General features: G+C 48.8%; 1 protein-coding gene across 1 annotated transcript in view; it reads right to left on the reverse strand.

Moving 5' to 3' along the window:
- Positions 1 to 16,706, reverse strand: part of GLB1L2 (galactosidase beta 1 like 2) — a 52,091-nt gene extending 35,385 nt beyond the window's left edge. The window contains exon 1 of the mRNA XM_066606613.1: positions 16,590 to 16,706. Within this exon, the coding sequence (XP_066462710.1) occupies positions 16,590 to 16,660 (71 nt within the window). The 5' untranslated portion in view covers positions 16,661 to 16,706. The remainder of the gene's footprint in view (positions 1 to 16,589) is intronic.
- Positions 16,707 to 18,056: the final 1,350 nt, after the last annotated feature.

The raw sequence follows: 18,056 nt of genomic DNA on the forward strand, positions 1-18,056 counted from the left end.
GTGTTGTTGGGGGGGGGGCGGCAAGATTAATAAACTGATCTCCGTCTGCAGAGCTGCTGGGACCCCCGTGATCAGCTATAACCTGTGGGAGGATCATTTACTACTGCACAAATGTGCCTGGCTCTCCAGAGCGAGAGGAAATTGGTAGAGGGGAGATACTGAACAGGTGACCCCACGCTGTTACCTTAGAATAGAAAATCATAGACCATCCCTATAAATAAAAACACCTCCTAAATTTAAACAGGTTGTCCGGGACTTGATCATTGGGGATCTGCCGATCAGCTGATTCCCAACACTGATGTCAGCACAGACAGAGATGGGAGCAGGCAGCGCTGTCCGTACTGCAGTGGTCTGGATTGGTACTGCAGACATGGCTCCCACTGAATTCAATGTAATACCAACCCAGGCAGCTGCAATAAAGACAGCGCTGTTTGTACTGACAGTGATGCCGAAAATAGGATGATCAACAGGGATCCTGAGCGGTGGACACCTGCCGACCAGCTATTAATGGTCTATCCTAAGGAGAAGTCATCATTAGAAAGATTGCTGGATAGTTGTCCAGTTGTAAACTGTTGATGGTTTATCAGTAGGATAGGTCACCAATAGTAAATTGATGGGTTTCCACTGCCAGAGAAGCTCCCAATCAGCTATCCACTAAGCCTGTGTGCTCATGCATGGAGCCGATTTCTGCAGGAAGCAGACAGCTCCATTCTCACTGCATTGGCCAGACTCGGTATTGCAGGCCCATCTCGCATTAAAGTGAATGGGAACTTACACTTCAATACCAAGTCCGGCCACTTCAGTGAGAACGGAGCTGTTTCCTTCCTCTATTATCCATGGCCTATCCTACTGACAATGCCTGTAAGTTAATTTTGTAAAAGAAGTTAAAGGGTTAAAAGGGCAGATTTTCAAGGAAGACAAACCATGGTGCAAACAGATACAGCGGGCAGCTCACATATCATCAATCCCATTAAAAACCAGGAGTAATTGCTTGTGGTAAATCTGCTAGAACTGGGAGAACTCTGCGGGGACCACATACACCTGGAGCAAACCCTCATGTGTAAGTATTAGGGCTCGTTTACAAGGGTGTATGCGTATTCGGTTACGTCAATATGCTTCATATTGGGTGCATGCGTTAGGGTTTTTTTGCACGACTTTCCTGAGGGTCCATGAACTTGTCTGAATAGCCCGGTACAATTCAATGGGGTTTATTCTGTCCATATCATGCATGTAATACGGAGCGCAAATACGCCTGTGTGAATGAGCCCCAGGTCTGTGTGGGTTTTTAGCCTTTGGATGAATATTCCCCTTCACTGACAGCAAGTGGAGAGCTTGCCATTGGTGAGGAATTTTAGTATAAGGGATAGATTACAAAACTGCCGAGCCTTTCCGTATACACAGGTTGTTATCTGCAGTTCTCCTTATCTGCAGACGCCATTATTAACGAGACAATTACCCAGTGTATCACACAACAACACGCACTTCTCCTGGGAGCAGATCACAGGCGAAGCAAAAGGACACGTGATCAATTAGCCATTAATATTCACCGGAATGATAGAAGCACAGAACGGCCAGAAGTAGTAGAACACGCAGATGAGACCGACCGCATAACATGACAGACGGACTCTGGGTGACAACCCCGATAGGCACTGCAATGGTGGTTGTTATCTGGCATCTGCAGTTTAAAGGGCTTATTCCAAGATCACCTATCTACAGGTGCGAACCCCACCGATCATACCGTTTTCAACTCTGAGCCCCCCGCCAATCCCGAGAATGGGGGTCTCGTGCCCGTCTCTCTCTTCTCGTCCCTGCGGGCTCACTGGAGATTGAAGGGAGTAGCGGTTGAGCGTGTGCTGTGCCGCTCCATTCAATTCAATGGGGCTTACAACATGGACAAGGCTTTCCAATCCACTGTCTGAAGTCTTAAGACATTATGATTTAAGGCTGTACAGCTCTGATGTTGGAAGACGTCCGTCGGGGTTCTCTTACTGTATATTGCCAGCCTCTCTGCTGTCGGAGCCTATCCAACGTGTCACCTCATGCAGTACTGGCTTTAGCCAGCAGATAGCGCCGTTGTATAATGGCAGAAATAAAAGAGTAGGCCCCCTAGGAAAACCAGGATACAAATTGGATTGAAAGGGTTAAGCGTGCATACACGTCAAGATGGTACATAGCAATGGGTGGCACGCAGCAAGTGTGCAATGTCATGGTGTACTTGCTGCGTACCGCGTGCGTCTTTCGTGGGTGGCACACAGCGAGATACGTACATGTAAGCCTGGCCTAAGCCTGCAAAATTTTTTTTTTCCAAGTTCCAGAAACCCTCTTTAACCCTTTCCTATCCAATTTGTATCCTGGTTTTCCTAGGGGGCTTACTCTTTTTCTGCTGTTATACAACGGCGCTATCTGCTGGCTAAAGCCAGTACTGCATGAAGTGACACGTTGGATAACGCTCTGACAGCAGAGAGGCTGGCAATATACAGTAAGAGGACCCGGACGGACGTCTACCAACGTCGGAGCTGTACAGCCTTAAATCATAAGGTCTTCAGAAGTCAGACAGTGAATTGGAAAGAGTTAAAGGGGCTCTTCTTCACGTTGGGGAGTCACAGCTCTGGGAAGTGATCAGACTCAGAGTTTTACCCCAGAAACATGCACTAAAAAGGTGATACATTGTATCAGATGCAGCAGCGGTGATACTCAGATGTTATATTTGTGGTTACAATATACGGGGACCCCTGAAGCACCTCATATATATGCACCATACAGCATGAACCGTGACATTAGTGCCCCTCCACAGAAGAGGAGATCATGGCGTCTGCCTTATCTGAAGCAATCACAGGGTAAAAAGACTTTTCTACCTGGGGATGCAATTATGGAGGCAGCAGGAGGTCTGGGAACATCTCAGGTGGAAAAATCAGTCTGTGCCTCCCCTGGGGAAGCGTGCGCTCCGGAGAGAGGGATGACAGATGTGCGCGGCTCGTACTGTGTGCAGGATACTGCTTTATGGAGAAAATACTATAACAAATAATATCCATCAAATAAGCTGACGGGAAGGGCGGCGGCGCTGAAAATCCAACCGCGTGACGGTACCCACTGTCTGCAGCTGCCAGGCAATGCGTCCGAGGGAGAGCAATTCAATATTCAATTAGTAGTATGCCCGCTGGTGGCGAATAAGCCATGAAATGATTTAGAGGAATACGCAGACCATAAACATTTATGACATATCCACAGGACAGAACGAACGGCTGCGCGGCCTCCATTACCGGCTATAGGAAACGCATTTACACTGTTTTTCCATCACTGGTTTTCGGATGTCACGCCGAGTAAAGTGACAAAGGTCATACAGAAGTGACCGAAGAAGTAGGACTTCTGGATACAATGCCCCCCTTAGACCTGTGTCACACGGGCCGATCTGAAAGGTGAGCAGCCAATAGAGTTACATTAGCTGCGTAATTATAGCTTCATACACGGACTAAGTGTGAAGCTAAAATACGATTATTTGAAGGTGGCTCTATAGGGGTTCTCCAAGACTTTTTCTAATGATGACCAACCTCAGGATGGGCAGTCAGTAGTTGATTGGCCGAGTCTGTCACTGATCAGCTCATTCTCGCACTGCGAACAGTGCTGGAAGCAGATATTGCCATCAACATTGTACTGGCTGGATTTGGTACTGCAGGTACAGCTACCACTGAAGTCGATGGGAGCTGTGCCAGTAGTACCAAAGCGGGCATCTTAATAAAGCTGGGATGAGCAGATCGGCGGGGATCCTGAGCAATGGACTACTGCTGATCAATTACTGATGACCTATCCTGAGGAGGGGTCATCAATATTAAAAGTCCTAGAGAACCCCTTTAAGGTGTATTTCCCTTAGAACCATGGAATGGTAGAGTTGAAAGGGACCCCCAGGGTCATCGGGTCCAACCCCCTGCTCAGTGCAGGATTCACTAAATCATCCCAGACAGATATTTGTCCAGCCTTTGTTTGAACACTTTTTATTGAAGTAGAACTCACCACCTTCCGTGGCAACCTGTTCCATTCATTGATCACCCTGACTGTCCAATATCTAATCTGTGTCTCCTCCCTTTCAGTTGCACCCCATTGCTTCTAGTCTTTCCTTGTGCAAATAACAATAGGGCTAAATATTCCCAGATCCTGTAACCGTTCCTCATAGGACATGATTTGCAGACCGCTCACCATCTTGGTAGCTCTTCTCTGAACTTGCTCCAGTTTGTGTCTTTTTAAAAGTGGTGTGACCAGAACTGGACACAGTATTCCAGATGAGGTCTGACTAAGGCTGGATTCAGACGAACGTATATCGGCTGGGTTTTCACGCCCAGCCGATATACGTCATCTCTCTGCAGGGGGGGGGGGGGGGGAGGCTGGAAGAGCCAGGAGCAGTACTCTGAGCTCTTCCATCCCCCCATGCAGATGAGGACACTGTATAGCGGCTCGCCGTGAAAACCGAGCTGATATACGGTCGTCTGAATCCACCCTAAGGAGGAGTAGAGGTGCACAGGAATCACACGGGAAAAGAACCCATTGCTTTTAGTGGGGTGTTTACATGTGCAACTTTTTTCCTGCAGCTCTGATAGAAGAGGAGATGCAAGGAAAAAATTGCAGCATGTCCTATTTTTGGGCAATATCGCCTATTCTTCCCTATGGGAGCTTAAAGAAAAAATATTGCATCGTACTCGCATGTACATGCAAGTGTAATGTGATTTTTTTTCTCTCTCATAGGGAATAATGGGCAATTTCCACACACAAGTTAATTACATGTGCTGCGCTATGTTATGCGAGAAAAACGCATCACACTGGCATAAACATCACATGTGATCCACGGCCCGCTCTGTCTCCATTCACTGAGTGCTCCAGTGCAAGAGCTCAGATAGCTGGTGGCCACCCAACAGTTGTCCTATATGCTAAGGGCCCTTATGCTGCTATCATACATGCGCTAGCTGCTGCGGCTGCTAGCATACGTGTTTTACCAATGCCCTTACCGCTCGGCAATTAGCGCCATTACATGGGTATAGATGGGGCTCGTGTAATAGCGCCCTTACAGTAGGAGGCAGTCTGATATCCCCCTCCTGTCTCTTTAAGGCTTCTAGCTACTTCTGTCTTTTCCCCCATGATGTACACTGCAGCTCTGTATTATCTAGATTGGCTGCAGTGTATAACGCGTTCAGCAGGAATTTAGTAACTAGTAGGAAACAGAATAATTAGAAACTGCAAGCAACTAACTAAAAAGATTATCAGTGACCTGCCGGACATCAAGTGAGGGGAGGGTGTGCGCTTTTGGAAATTAAGAATTTTGATAATTGGTTTTCATTCAAAATTTCTGATTGTGCTTGTATTGTTTTCTAAGGCAGGGGTCCCCAACCACCGGGCCGCGGACCGGGGCCGGGCCGTTGGGTGGTTAGCGCCGGTCCGCGGCACCGCCGGGAACTTTTGCTCTAAACACAAGGCCCGCGGGCCGAATCCGGCCCGCTGCCTTGTGCTATGTGGCCCGCGGCGTGCCAACGCCGCTGACCACTGAAGCGATTACCAGCGGGGGCGCCGCAGCTCCCCGCTGGTAATCGCGCTGTTCCCGGCTCACACACACTTACGTCTGTGCAGCCAGATTCCCCTCCCCGAGTCCCCTGCTCATTAGTTCCGCAGGAGAGGACTCGGGGAGAAAGCGTTCCGGGCTGCACACTGACGTCCGGGCAAGCAGAGAGAGAGTGACAGCAGGGAGGAGGTAAGTATATGGGTTGGGGGGGGCTGCATATTATGGGGGGGGGGGGGGGGGGGTGGAGGCTACTTATTACAGGGGAAGGGGCTGCCTATTACTAGGGGGGGGGGGGGGGAGGCTACTTATTACAGGGGAAGGGGCTGCCTATTACTGGGGGCTGGTTATTACTGGGGGGTGGGGGGCTACTTATTACAGGGGAAGGGGCTTGCCTATTACTGGGGGGGGGCTGGTTATTACGGGGGGGGCTGGTTACTACTGGGGGGGGCTGCTTATTACTGGGGGGGGACCTGCTTATTACTAGGGGGGCTGCTTATTACTGGGGGGGGGGGGCTACTTATTACAGGGGAAGGGGCTGCTTATTACTGGTGGGGCTGGTTATTACAGGGGAAGGGGCTGCCTATTACTGGGGGGGGGGCTGCCTATTACAGGGGGGGTCTGCTTATTACAGGGGAAGGGGCTGCTTATTACTGGGGGGCTGGTTATCACTGGTGGGGTGGGGGCTACTTATTACAGGGGAAGGGGCTGCCTATTACTGGGGGGGGCTGCCTATTACAGGGGGGGTCTGCTTATTACAGGGGAAGGGGCTGCTTATTACTGGGGGGCTGGTTATCACTGGTGGGGTGGGGGCTACTTATTACTGGGGGGGGCTGCCTATTACAGGGGGGGCTACTTATTACAGGGGAAGGGGCTGCTTATTACTGGGGGGCTGGTTATCACTGGTGGGGTGGGGGCTACTTATTACAGGGGAAGGGGCTGCCTATTACTGGGGGGGGCTGCCTATTACAGGGGGGGTCTGCTTATTACGGGGGAGGGGGGCTGGTTATTACTGGGGGGGTGGGGGCTACTTACTACTGGGGGGGCTGCTTATTACTGGGGGGGGGGACCTGCTTATTACTGGGGGGGTTACTTATTACAGGGGAAGGGGCTGCCTATTACGGGGGGGGGGGGCTGCCTATTACTTGGGGGGGGGCACTGCCTATTACTTGGGGGTGGGGTGCTGCCTATTACTGGGGGTGGGGGGGCTGCTTATTACTGGGGGGGGACCTGCTTATTACTGGGGGGGCTGCTTATTACTGGGGTGGGGGCTGCTAATTACTGAGGGATAGGGGCTGTCTATTACTGGGGGGGGGGGAGATAAATTATATGCTGCCCTATGTGTGTGCTGGGTGGGGGGGGGGGGATAGATTATATACTGCCCTATGTGTGTACTGCCAGGACATTGTAAATGTCATAATTAAATAAGAATGCACTAAACTCCAACCCCCTTTGTAACCACGCCCCCTATAACCAAAGCCCCGCCCATGTCCCGCCCAACCCTGCCGGGCCTTGTAAAATGGTCTTGCTTGAAGCCGGTCCCTGTGCAAAAAGGTTGGGGACCACTGTTCTAAGGCATTGCAGACTAGAGGACTGACAAACCAGAAAATCTGCCAGTGAGAGTAAACCGACTCCTCCCATAGCCTGCCCACCTCTAGTGAAAGGCATGGTGTGAGGGGGGGCGCATTACACACTGAGGGATTTCTGAGATACAACCAGTCAGGGCCTTCCTACAGCAAGAAATCAGAACATTGTGCGAGGGGGTGGGACATTACTGAGGGATTCCTTACAGACAAGCACTGTAGGGTTTTCTGCAGTGACAGGAAGAAGGCAGTACATTATTTGTAAATTCATGTGAGTCTTCCACGTAGGGAAGTGCAGCCTATGGAAAGCATCTTTATAATAGGTGGCACAGCGGTCCCTAGTATACAAAAAAAAAATGGATGCTGTGTGTGGTTGTAGGCCTCTACTGCCTCATCTACACTGTAGCAATCTGCCATAGGCTCCCATGCTACCGATCATGCATATTGCGTGCAAAAAAGATCGCAGCATGTTCTATCTTGGCGAGTATTCACCCCTTCGTGACCGCTGATATGCCTTTTGACAGCCTCCCGGGCTGGGCCTTATTCCACACAGCCGTCAAAAATACGGCCTCACTGTGGGATAGAGCCACGGGCCAGGGGGGGTGTCACAGCTGCAGGTGGGAGTCCGGAGCACACACTGAGGGCTGTGGATTGCAGTCCCCAGCCATCTGATTGCCGATATCTAACAGATATCAGCGACCGTATGAAAGTGCATGGAGGTGCACTAAGGGTGCCTGTTTCAGCTCCTCTCAGCGATCGGATCACTTTGGGGGGCTAAAACTGCTTACCTGGAAGCTGCCGCCGCCCCCCGCCTCCTTCTGCCTTCCCGCAGGTCCGGTCTCCCTGTGCTGCGCCTGCAGCCATCAGCCAAGATGGTGGGCGCAAGAAAAGACACGGGGGGGGGAGGGGCTGCAATTTGCAGTCCACAGTCACGAGATCGCTATTTTCAGCGATAACAGCGTCCTCTTGCAAAGCTAAATAAAGTTAAAGTTTCAGCTCCCCTCATGGATCAGATCCATGAGGGGAGCTGAAACTACTCACCTCTGTCCTCCGCGATGTCCAGCGGCGATCTGGTGCTTCCAAGATCTGCCGCGGGCTTCTGCACCAGACCTAAAACATCACGCGCACAAGGCTGGGTAGCCCGTGAAATAATTAAAAAAAAAAAAAAAAAAAAAAAAAGTTCTTCAAAATGTTAATAATTAATGTTAAATCTGTATGTCTCTGGTTAAAAAAAATAAAGTTTTTCCAATGTGCTTCCAGCAGAAAGTAAACAGATGGAAATATGTAGCTTATCAAAAATTTGTACAGCATGTTTGCAAATATTTGACATATTGCAGTTAAAAACGTTTTTAAAAAAAAAAGAATTTTTTAAAAACTTTTCCCAATTTTGGCGCTTTTAATAAATATACACAAATTCTATCAGTCTATTTTTCCCACCTAGATGAAGTACAACAACATGTGGCGAAAAAGCAAGGTCAGAATCACTTGGATATGCAAAACCTTTATGGAGTTATTCTATGCTAAAGTGACACATGTCAGATTCCCAAAATTTGGCTATGTAACTAAGGCGCAAACAGGCGTGGTCACTAAGGGGTTACGTGAGCATACACACCAGAATAGTGCATGGTGATGGTCATTGAACACTTGCTGTGTGCTACGTGACTGTCACATGTGGGTGGCAAGCAGCAAATTACGCTCGTTTGCAGCCGCCCTCAAGGTCCGGGTTATAAAAGGTTTCATATGCAAACACATTTGTAGTATTCCAGATGCAGACAGAGAGGTAGTGATGTTACAGACAACAGAGTCCTTCTAGCTACAATTAGGAACATGATGCACAACATGCTCAGAAGCTAGGTTAACCCCTTGAGGACCAGACACTTTATAGGGATTTGACCCATGTGGTGATTCTGCTGCCCTATTTATTTCCCTTTAAATTATCACAATTATTTTTGCTGTTTCCCCCCCCCCCCCCATGAGGGATTCCTGACAGACGACCACTGTAGGGTTTTCTGCAGTGACAGATTTTTAATATCTTCTTCACTGACTTTTTTTTTTTTTAATGAGTACATTTATGCCAAAACAAAGTATAGGAACGGGTTCCACGCTTTGTTTTGGCCGTTTTGATATATAATTCCTATGGTTTTGGATTACAGGGCGCATACAGCGACAATTTTGGTTGACGTTGGCTTTGGGTCATTTTCTTTTTTATGTATATATTTTTATTCTGTAATTTTTTTGTTACTTATTTTTGTAACATTTTTTGACCCCATCTTTGACCCCCTCATACCTCTGGGGGTCATTCACGTTTGTTTTGTTTTTTTAATTACACACTTTTCCACTGTAGCTGAAGCATCCATATGAGCCCCAATTACAGAGAAAACATCACCTTGCAACGACAGTAGTCACTGACAGATCTGATCTGCTGTAACAAGGAGCTCCGGGCGCTCACCTGATCACTGGATCGCATAGTGGAAGAAACACTTCCACTTTAGTACACAGAGCTCATTGAGCGCTATGTACCAGGGAAAAGAGAAGGCAGAAGCGGTTAAAATGCGCTTCTCCCTTCTCCTCTGGATTCTCAGCTGTGACTACAAGCAGACAACCCGACAAGCTCCTGTTTGATTGCAGGAGCAGAGGTTTTAATCCCAGGTCGTATTTTAGCTATCGGCCGGGATTAAAGCCCAGGACCAAGTACCGTATATTTACAGTGCTTGGTCCTTAACCCCTTAGTGACCACCCCAAAGTGTTTTTATGTCCTGCTTTAGTGGGCTTTAATATCCTGGGCTGTAAAAACACACTGGATAATAGCAATAATGGAAAAGAGAAAAAAAAAAAGTTAAAAAAAGTTAAAGTTTCAGCTCTCCTCATGAATCGGAGCTGAAAATACTCACCTCCATTCTCTGTGATGTCTCGCGGCGACCTGGACCTGCCGCGGGCTTCTGCGCATGCGCAGAAGGCCAGAGGGCCTGGCAAATTTTTAATCTCCCCGCACCCGGCTGTCAAAGATAGCTGAGTGCAGGGAGATGTTACCAGGGACTGGTCTGCGGTTCCTGGTCACATGATCACCGTTATCCAAACGCTGCGTTTTTTTAACGCAATTGTCAATGGTACTTTCTAATGTTAAAAACGCTTCGCACAAAAATCGCAAGGGACAAACTTGCGATGCGTTTTTAACATTAGAAAGTCCCATTGACAATCGCGTTAAAAAAACGCAGCGATAACGCAGCATTAAAAAAACGCAAGTGGGTAGGAGCCCTTAGAAGCAGAAGGCTTCACTGGAATTACATGCGTACACGCTGGCCGAGTACTACAAGACGAGAGGACCGAGATCTCAGATCATCGCAGGCCTACCCCGTTTTCGCAAGATCCCACGTTTTGCAGACAATATTAAATAAAAACTCTTTTGATATCATTTTACTTTCTCCGGAAAGAACCGAACTCAACCAAAAGTGAAAAAACCCAAAACGGAGTGAGAATTATTGCCAATTTATCAACCGGGGAAACAACAAATATTAACTCATCCGTATCCAATTGTGTGACTGCGAAAACGGCTGTATCCACCGCTGGAAGTAACGAGAAACAAGTTCCTGCCCGACTCTGGCGACAACACAACCTTCTACTGATTTGGTAGCCTCCACTAGTGATTGCGGGTACTTTTAGTTTTTTATTAGGGAGGGGGGGTTAGAGAGACCAAGCAATCGGTATCACCAAAGAAACGCACTAAAAGGGGTGGGAAGAAATATCAACAGAGGAAGAAACCCCCAAAGTTTCAACCTGAAGGAGATAAATGTAATGAACCTAAGAGCATTGATGGACACAGGAATCCAAGTCCTCCATAAGGGCTCCTTCACACAAATGTATTACTGCAGCTGGTTTTGCGGGATAGTCGTACAGGACATACATAGCTACAGCGAGGAGGCACTCGGACAACTCAATGACAGGAACACCTACCTCCCCCTCCCTGCTGATCCTGTTTGGAGGTTCAAAGAACCACTTTCGTTAATTGTTAACAGAGGACTGAGGCAAAACATCAGAAGTCAGAAGTCAGTTATTAGCCGCTGCATTCCCGAAGACACCCGTATCTATACCCTCCCAAAAGTGTCCAAAGTCTTTCACCAGCCCCCTGGCCGTCCAACAGTGGCTGGAGTTCACTCTATCTTCCAGCCATCAACGAAACTTCAAAGGTTTACCTTTTGCCCAATTAGAGACTTCATTTATACGACACACCACACATTTTCTGGAGAAGTTACAGAAGTTCAGTGGGGAGCGTACGGATTGCACACTTATGTCTATGGACATTCGGAGTCTGTATACCTCCATTCCTCATGCGGCAGGTATACAGGTTACACACGGGGAGGGCGAATATTTTCTCTTTCCCCTGAATATACAGAAATGAAGCAAACATTAATTATTGATTTGTTACAATTTCTATTAACTAATCCCCTTTTCTTTGCGGGTACCGCCATGGGGTGTAACATGGCCCCTACGTATGCTATTATCTTCATGAATCAATTTAATGAGCGGTTCATCTATACTCATCCACTATTCATGAAGATATGTTGCTAGTTTCACTGTATTGACAATGTCTTCGTGTTGTGGAAGGGCTCGAGTGAGGAACTCCTTGTTTCTACACTTTACTCGAGTACAGCACAGTAAAGATCAATTTTTTGGATGTCCTGGGGGGGGGGGGGGGGGGATTTCACATCTGCACTCCAGGTTCAGCTTTCCTACTCTGTTTGGAGAGCAGGAAAAGAGAATCCCTGAGGCCGAACGGTGCCATCTCTGGACGGAACCGAACAGACCCCATTGCCTATAACAGGGTCCACTCTCCGCCTGGCTCACCGATTTTGAGACAGAGGAAAAAGGGTTGCATATAGCGCCTTTTCTTCCGTTATTTGTATAGCCCCATCTGTGATAGAACCTCCGGCCAGGGGTTCCAATGTAGAAGGAAGAAATTCATTGTTACATTACAGCAGTTGTCAGCCGCCACATTAAAGGGATTCGCTACCCTTTTCACAGATGCTTAGAGTCACGGTGGTTTCACATCTGCATCGGCCCCTCCGGCCAGAGGTGCTGTCCCTGATCCAGCTGATCGTACCAGAAGAAAAAGGGCTGCAAAACTTGGGACTGGGCGGAAAGTGGCGGAGGGGATACCCAAAGCACTCGTTCACATGGGCACATGCATGTTTCGGACATGTAAAAATGTTGCTTATTTCCGTGACCACAAACCACTTACACCCCACGTGTTTTGGAGTGTGCAAATGCTCTACATATTTGCGCACGCAAAAGAGAACGCAGCTGGGCCTATTGATATGCTGCACAAAAAGGCAGGTTTCCGGGGTCTTCACTTTGTATGTGTGTCGGCCCACTCATTTTAATGGCCTTTTGTGTTGCGCGTAATACGCGCCAAAATAGATCATGCTGCGTTTTTTTCCTCGCAATCACGTGAAAAAAGTATGCCCATGTGAACAAACCCATTCAAAATCCGCAGCACAAATACGTTCGTGTGAATGAGCCCTAAAGGAGAGAAAGCATTGTGTAGTGCTGAGTGTGCGAGGAGAGGAGAGACGGACCTGCGCTTGTGTGCATTCATGAGAGACCAGCCAGAAACTGGAATGTAGCAAAGGCTGAAAGCAAGTATGAGGCTTTCTAAATGCAAGAGAAAGGAAAACGCAGTGCAAAAAAAAACAGATAATTGCATCATTTTCTTCTGCAGTGACTTATAAGATCTATGTGTATTGATTTTTCATACGCAGAAGACTTCTATAACCCTTAAAGGGTTTTATAGGGTGCATTCACACAGGGCAGTCTGGTTGCTGTAAAAACCATTCAATCACACGGGGGTATTGCGTATTTCGGTCCATGAATACGCAGTGCATCCACGGACCAGAATATGTTGGCTCCCTGCGTATTTTTTGCTTATCGTGCGTCTTTTTACTCATGTAAATATGCATTATATGCATCAAATTCCACCTATTTCTTGAGTTATTTTAAGCCTTGATTTCATATGCATGTCATTAGTGATTATATGCCTCAAATAGAACATTTCTGTGCTTATTTACACTTAGCCTATTGATTGCAATGGCCATTTCAGCTGTGTAATATGCACCAAAATAGAACATGCTGTGTTTTCCCCTTTTTTTTGCACGGGACTGAAAAAAAAAACGCTTGAAAAATACACAGCTGTGAAAGAACCCTATTGAAATCAATAGGTTCTATTCACTGCGTAATTTCAGAAATCCACTTCACACGGTGCAGAAATGTTCCGCGACTAATCCAAAGCCTGTCTATTTATGCTGCGGAATTCAACCCTTTAGGCGCAGCATTGGCCCCCGTGGACCACCTGCAGAATTGCTACTTGTATTGTGTTGCGGAATGCCCGCAGTAATCTTGCAATGTGTGAAGGCGTCCCAATACTGCACCCCGCACCGCTGCAGGGCCTAACCAGGCAATGCTGAGCATGCAGACCTCTTCCACATCTCCATTGTTGCCCGGGCTGTGTGATGGGTACAGGGGGTATAACAGATCATTGTTCTGCAGCGGCCAAGAGAGCCGTCATACTAGAACCTCTTCGAGGGACGTAAACATCCAACCATAAATGAACCCATTGAACCGTCAGCTGGATGCAAATTCCCCCTCCTACATTTGCATTACATGAGGCTGGTTTTTACAACATGCTGGGCAGCTCTGGGCGCAGTAAATGGAGATCGTAGGAAGGTGGGAACCAGAGGGCAGGCTGCCATGTTCCTGATACAGGGGCGCAATGTCGCAGAATGGAGCAAGACGAGCGACAGGCGAGGGGGAAAGGGGGGGGGGGATGTAAGACGCCGCTCCATTTATGGAAACAGAAGAGTATGGCCCAATGTCCAGGGGCGGATTTGATTTGCGGAATCCGCACAGGTAACCCATACAGAAGATCCGTGCCCATAGGGAAACATTGGAATCCGCAACTGAAATTTAAGCATGCAGATTTGATTTGCGGACTGTTTGCTCCATTTCAGAGCGGATTCCGTGCGGATGGGCTCAATAGAAGCCAATGGGTGCGGACGATCCGCAAATACAATTGTGGATGCATTGTGGTTCACTCGCTTCCATAGAGATCTATGAAGCCCATTCGCGCGAAATCCGTGGTACAATGGAGTATGCTGCGATTTATTTTCCACACGTGGCATCCGCAAATCAAATCGGTGGGTGTAAATTGAAGTGCAGAAGCCCCATGCTTTCCTATGGGCGGCTTGAACTGCAGATCGTCCGCACTTGGTTTTCCGCAGGTCTCCCGCTGTGGAATCCAACCCGCCCGTGGATCGGTTAGGTCTCAGCGGTGACCCCCATCGATCAGACTTGTGTCACCTATCCTATGGATAGCGGTACAAGTCAGTCTTGGTACAACCCCTTTAAGCAGAACAAGTTTTTACAATGGGGCTTGGTGGTTACAGTCTCAAAGAGGGTAACAGAGGCATTAGCATGATAGTTACACTCCTTCACAGAGGGATGCAAGCGGGCAATTACACATTTTTAAAGAGTTTACAACAACACGATCCCTGCACCGACCAGCAGCAATACCCGTCTACTCCGCGGTCCCTGACTCGCCCTGCGGTCCCTGACTCGCCCTGCGGTCCCTGACTCGCCCTGCGGTCCCTGACTCGCCCTGCGGTCCCTGACTCGCCCTGCGGTCCCTGACTCGCCCTGCGGTCCACATTAACCTTTGCTCAGTCTCTCAGTCACAGACGTGTCCGGCTATTCCGGATTCAGCAGGTCTCTTGTCTCCAGCGCGGTCCGTCACATACCAGCAGGCCACGACTGATAGCAAAATGCTCTCATTCCGGACATCTCGGTCCACAAGCGTTTACAGCTCGGTCGTTGGGACTTTTCACGCGGGACGGAATTGTGCGCACGACGTTCTGAAAAATGCAGTAAATTCTGCACAAAAATCCGCAGGCTGCACCTAATAAACGTGCGAACGGAGATGATAAATCGTTCATCTGTTGATAAATGGCGTATAAGTGACAATGACCGACTTCCATGTAAGAGGCCTTCAGTGACATTCATGGATAACAGGTGTATCTGGCGGTGTTACACTATCCTAGTGCGTCCGCAACTAAACACCCAGCAAGGGCGGTCACATGACTCTCGGGGGCAACTCGCATCGCAAGACGCACGGACACCCGTCTGAGTGGGGGACACCGCACATTACACTCCCGTTCTCGTATGATACTTGAAATGGCGTAAGCAGACATTTTTCAATCTCGGATCTGAGTGAAAATCCGCCTTGTGTAAACAAACCTATTAAAGTTCATTTTCCGTGCGGGATGCGTCCGCGGCGGACAGGGCGGAGCGAGCGCCAGTGTATCGGCTGTGGAAATATGGCCACATCGTATTTTTCTCAAATGAACCTGATGGCGTAATCTGTGGCGAAACTCCGAGGTAAGGCCTCCCTCACATGTGCGTTGCGGTACGCGCCACAATCTTACTTTCACTTTCGGACGCAGGGAGCTGCGGCCGACAGCGGAGTTTAGCGTACCTGAGGAAACGCAGCAAACACGAATGTTTTAATTTATTTTTTTTACGCTTGTCGGCAGGAAAGATTGAAATCTAAACCGGTGACATCAATTGCGCACGAGAAAAACTGATGACACGCGCATGTGGGAAAAAAAAAAAAAAATGAAATCGCATCCATCCTTGTGAAGGAGCCTCAAGCCCGCAGAGGAATCTGACCCGCGCCCGGCCGGTGCCCCCGCGTGCCCATCGTCTTTCCTCTTACCTGTGCGGGGTATGGTCTGGACGGCTCACCGGCGGACATGCTCAGTACAGACTTTCCCACGCCGCCGCTAGGCTATGACGCGGAATCTACGGCCTGTCCGTGGTAATTGCGGACGGGCCGCGGATCTGAGGGCTTCCATTGATTTCAACGGAAGCCGTCCGCACGGAATCCGCACTAAAATAGAGCGTGCTGCAATTTTTTCCCCTCCCGTGAGCAGAAAATCGTAATGGATTTCCGCTCGTGGGCAGGAAAATGCGCTTTTCCATTCCATGCTTAGGCGTCCTATATACGGCTGAGCGCGACACCGGGACGTGAAACGCCGACCAATATCACACCCTTAAACGACTAAACCGCGGATGTGAGGCGGTCGTCTTTAAAACCGCCCCCCATCACAGGTAAAGCGGCGATCCCCGACACGCCGTTCCCATGGGAAACCTTACATTGCATTCCCGTGCGCCCCGTACGCAGTGCGTTTTCCGTTCATATTGAAAACAACGGGCGACGCGGCCCTGCCGGACAGACTGAAGTTATCACCCAAGTACTAAACGGTCACCATTTTTTCAGGTTTTACCAACACAATATATCCCTGCAGCTTGTATATAGGAGGCTCCACACAGCGCCATATATAACTGGGGCTTAAAGGGTTAACAAAGGTGTCCCAGCAGACTACAATCCGCATAGGGGACCCCCGTACAGGTTCGGTTACCTCAGGACCAGGAAGGCCACCAGCAGCAGCAGGCACAGAGCTGTCAGCCTCCGGCGCTGCTCCCGCCTCATCTCTCCGCTCCCTCAGTCCTCTCAGCTCCTCCGCCGCCGCCACTTCCTGGTTACCATGGCAACTTCAAGCGCTCCTCTTACAGTCGCAGCCGATTGGGTAGATAGTTCCCGCCTCCACAAAGCAGTGGTGAGGGCTGTGATTGGTTCTTCTGAGGAGAGCGCTGCACTGATTGGTTAAAGGGGACCAGTGCCCTGGGGCTATAAATATGTGTAGCGCCGTATCATCTCCACTCAGCTGCCCGCGTCTGTCACTGTGGGGGATAACGCCATGCTCCAGGGAGGGCTGTTACTGCCCCCTAGTGGTTTGGGCCGGAACAATCATAGTAATTAGCGCTTTCAAAGTGACTCAACTAAATTGTGTTCTCAGTAAAGACACATTTGCACAGATGGGTATATGGGTGCGCGACCATGGAGCGTATTTATGGGCCTAAATACGCTTTATATTTTTCTCACGCGACCAAAAGTCAAGTGGAAAATCCGCAGCTACGAATGAGCCCACTGAAAGCAATGGGTTCTATTCATTGCGTAATACGCTACGTATTTCCGCTTAGGTGAAAGAACTGGTCATTCTCTTAAAGGGAACCTGCCAGTTCCCACGGCACCATAACATACGGGTGTAAGCATATTTATGCGCACATTTGCGTGATGGATGTAGCGGTTTTCTCGCACGTGCGTATATTTTGCTGTATGTTTTGCGCATTTGCACGCACAAAAATACAAGCATGCTGTCGTTGATTTCAATGGGTCATTAAGTTTGATTAGCTTAATTAGGGCTATTTGTGCGTGCGTAAATTTTGCGTGCGCTTGTGTGAATAAGCCCTTGGTTGTAGCATTCCGGTGGGGATTCCATAACTGGGAAGCGATGCCTGAAAACAGCCCAATAATATTGCCAGGCAACATAATGGAAGCTGCCCCAGGCCGCTGTCACACGGCCGCGAAAATTGTGTCACTTGTGCATTGCGAGACGCACGAATATGAACTCCGTTCCTTTGAATGGCGCCGTATACATGAGCGATGCGGTAAAAATTATAGCATGTCTTATATTTTTGCGGTCCTCGGAACGCATCGCCCATTGTTTTCAATGGGACAGGAAAACACGTAGCACGGACTGTGATGTGAGGTTTCCCATTGTAAACAATGGCAAGCACTTGCCGATCCTCCGACGCGGCTGAATCGCTACTTTCCTAAATTTTTTTGACAGAAAAATGCCTCGCATCCGCGGGTACATCGCACATTCACGAGCCCAATGTCACGGTCAGACGGAGGTAGAAAGGCTAAGGTGAAGTGTGGAATGGCGCCTTCCCCCCAAACACTCATTTTACAAGCACTGAAAGCGCCAATACACAAGATACCCATTAATATGGCCGGTAAAAAAACAAAAAGCAGATATGGGCTG

This window comes from Eleutherodactylus coqui, chromosome 6, assembly GCF_035609145.1.
Source record: "Eleutherodactylus coqui strain aEleCoq1 chromosome 6, aEleCoq1.hap1, whole genome shotgun sequence".
Lineage (NCBI taxonomy): Eukaryota > Metazoa > Chordata > Amphibia > Anura > Eleutherodactylidae > Eleutherodactylus > Eleutherodactylus coqui.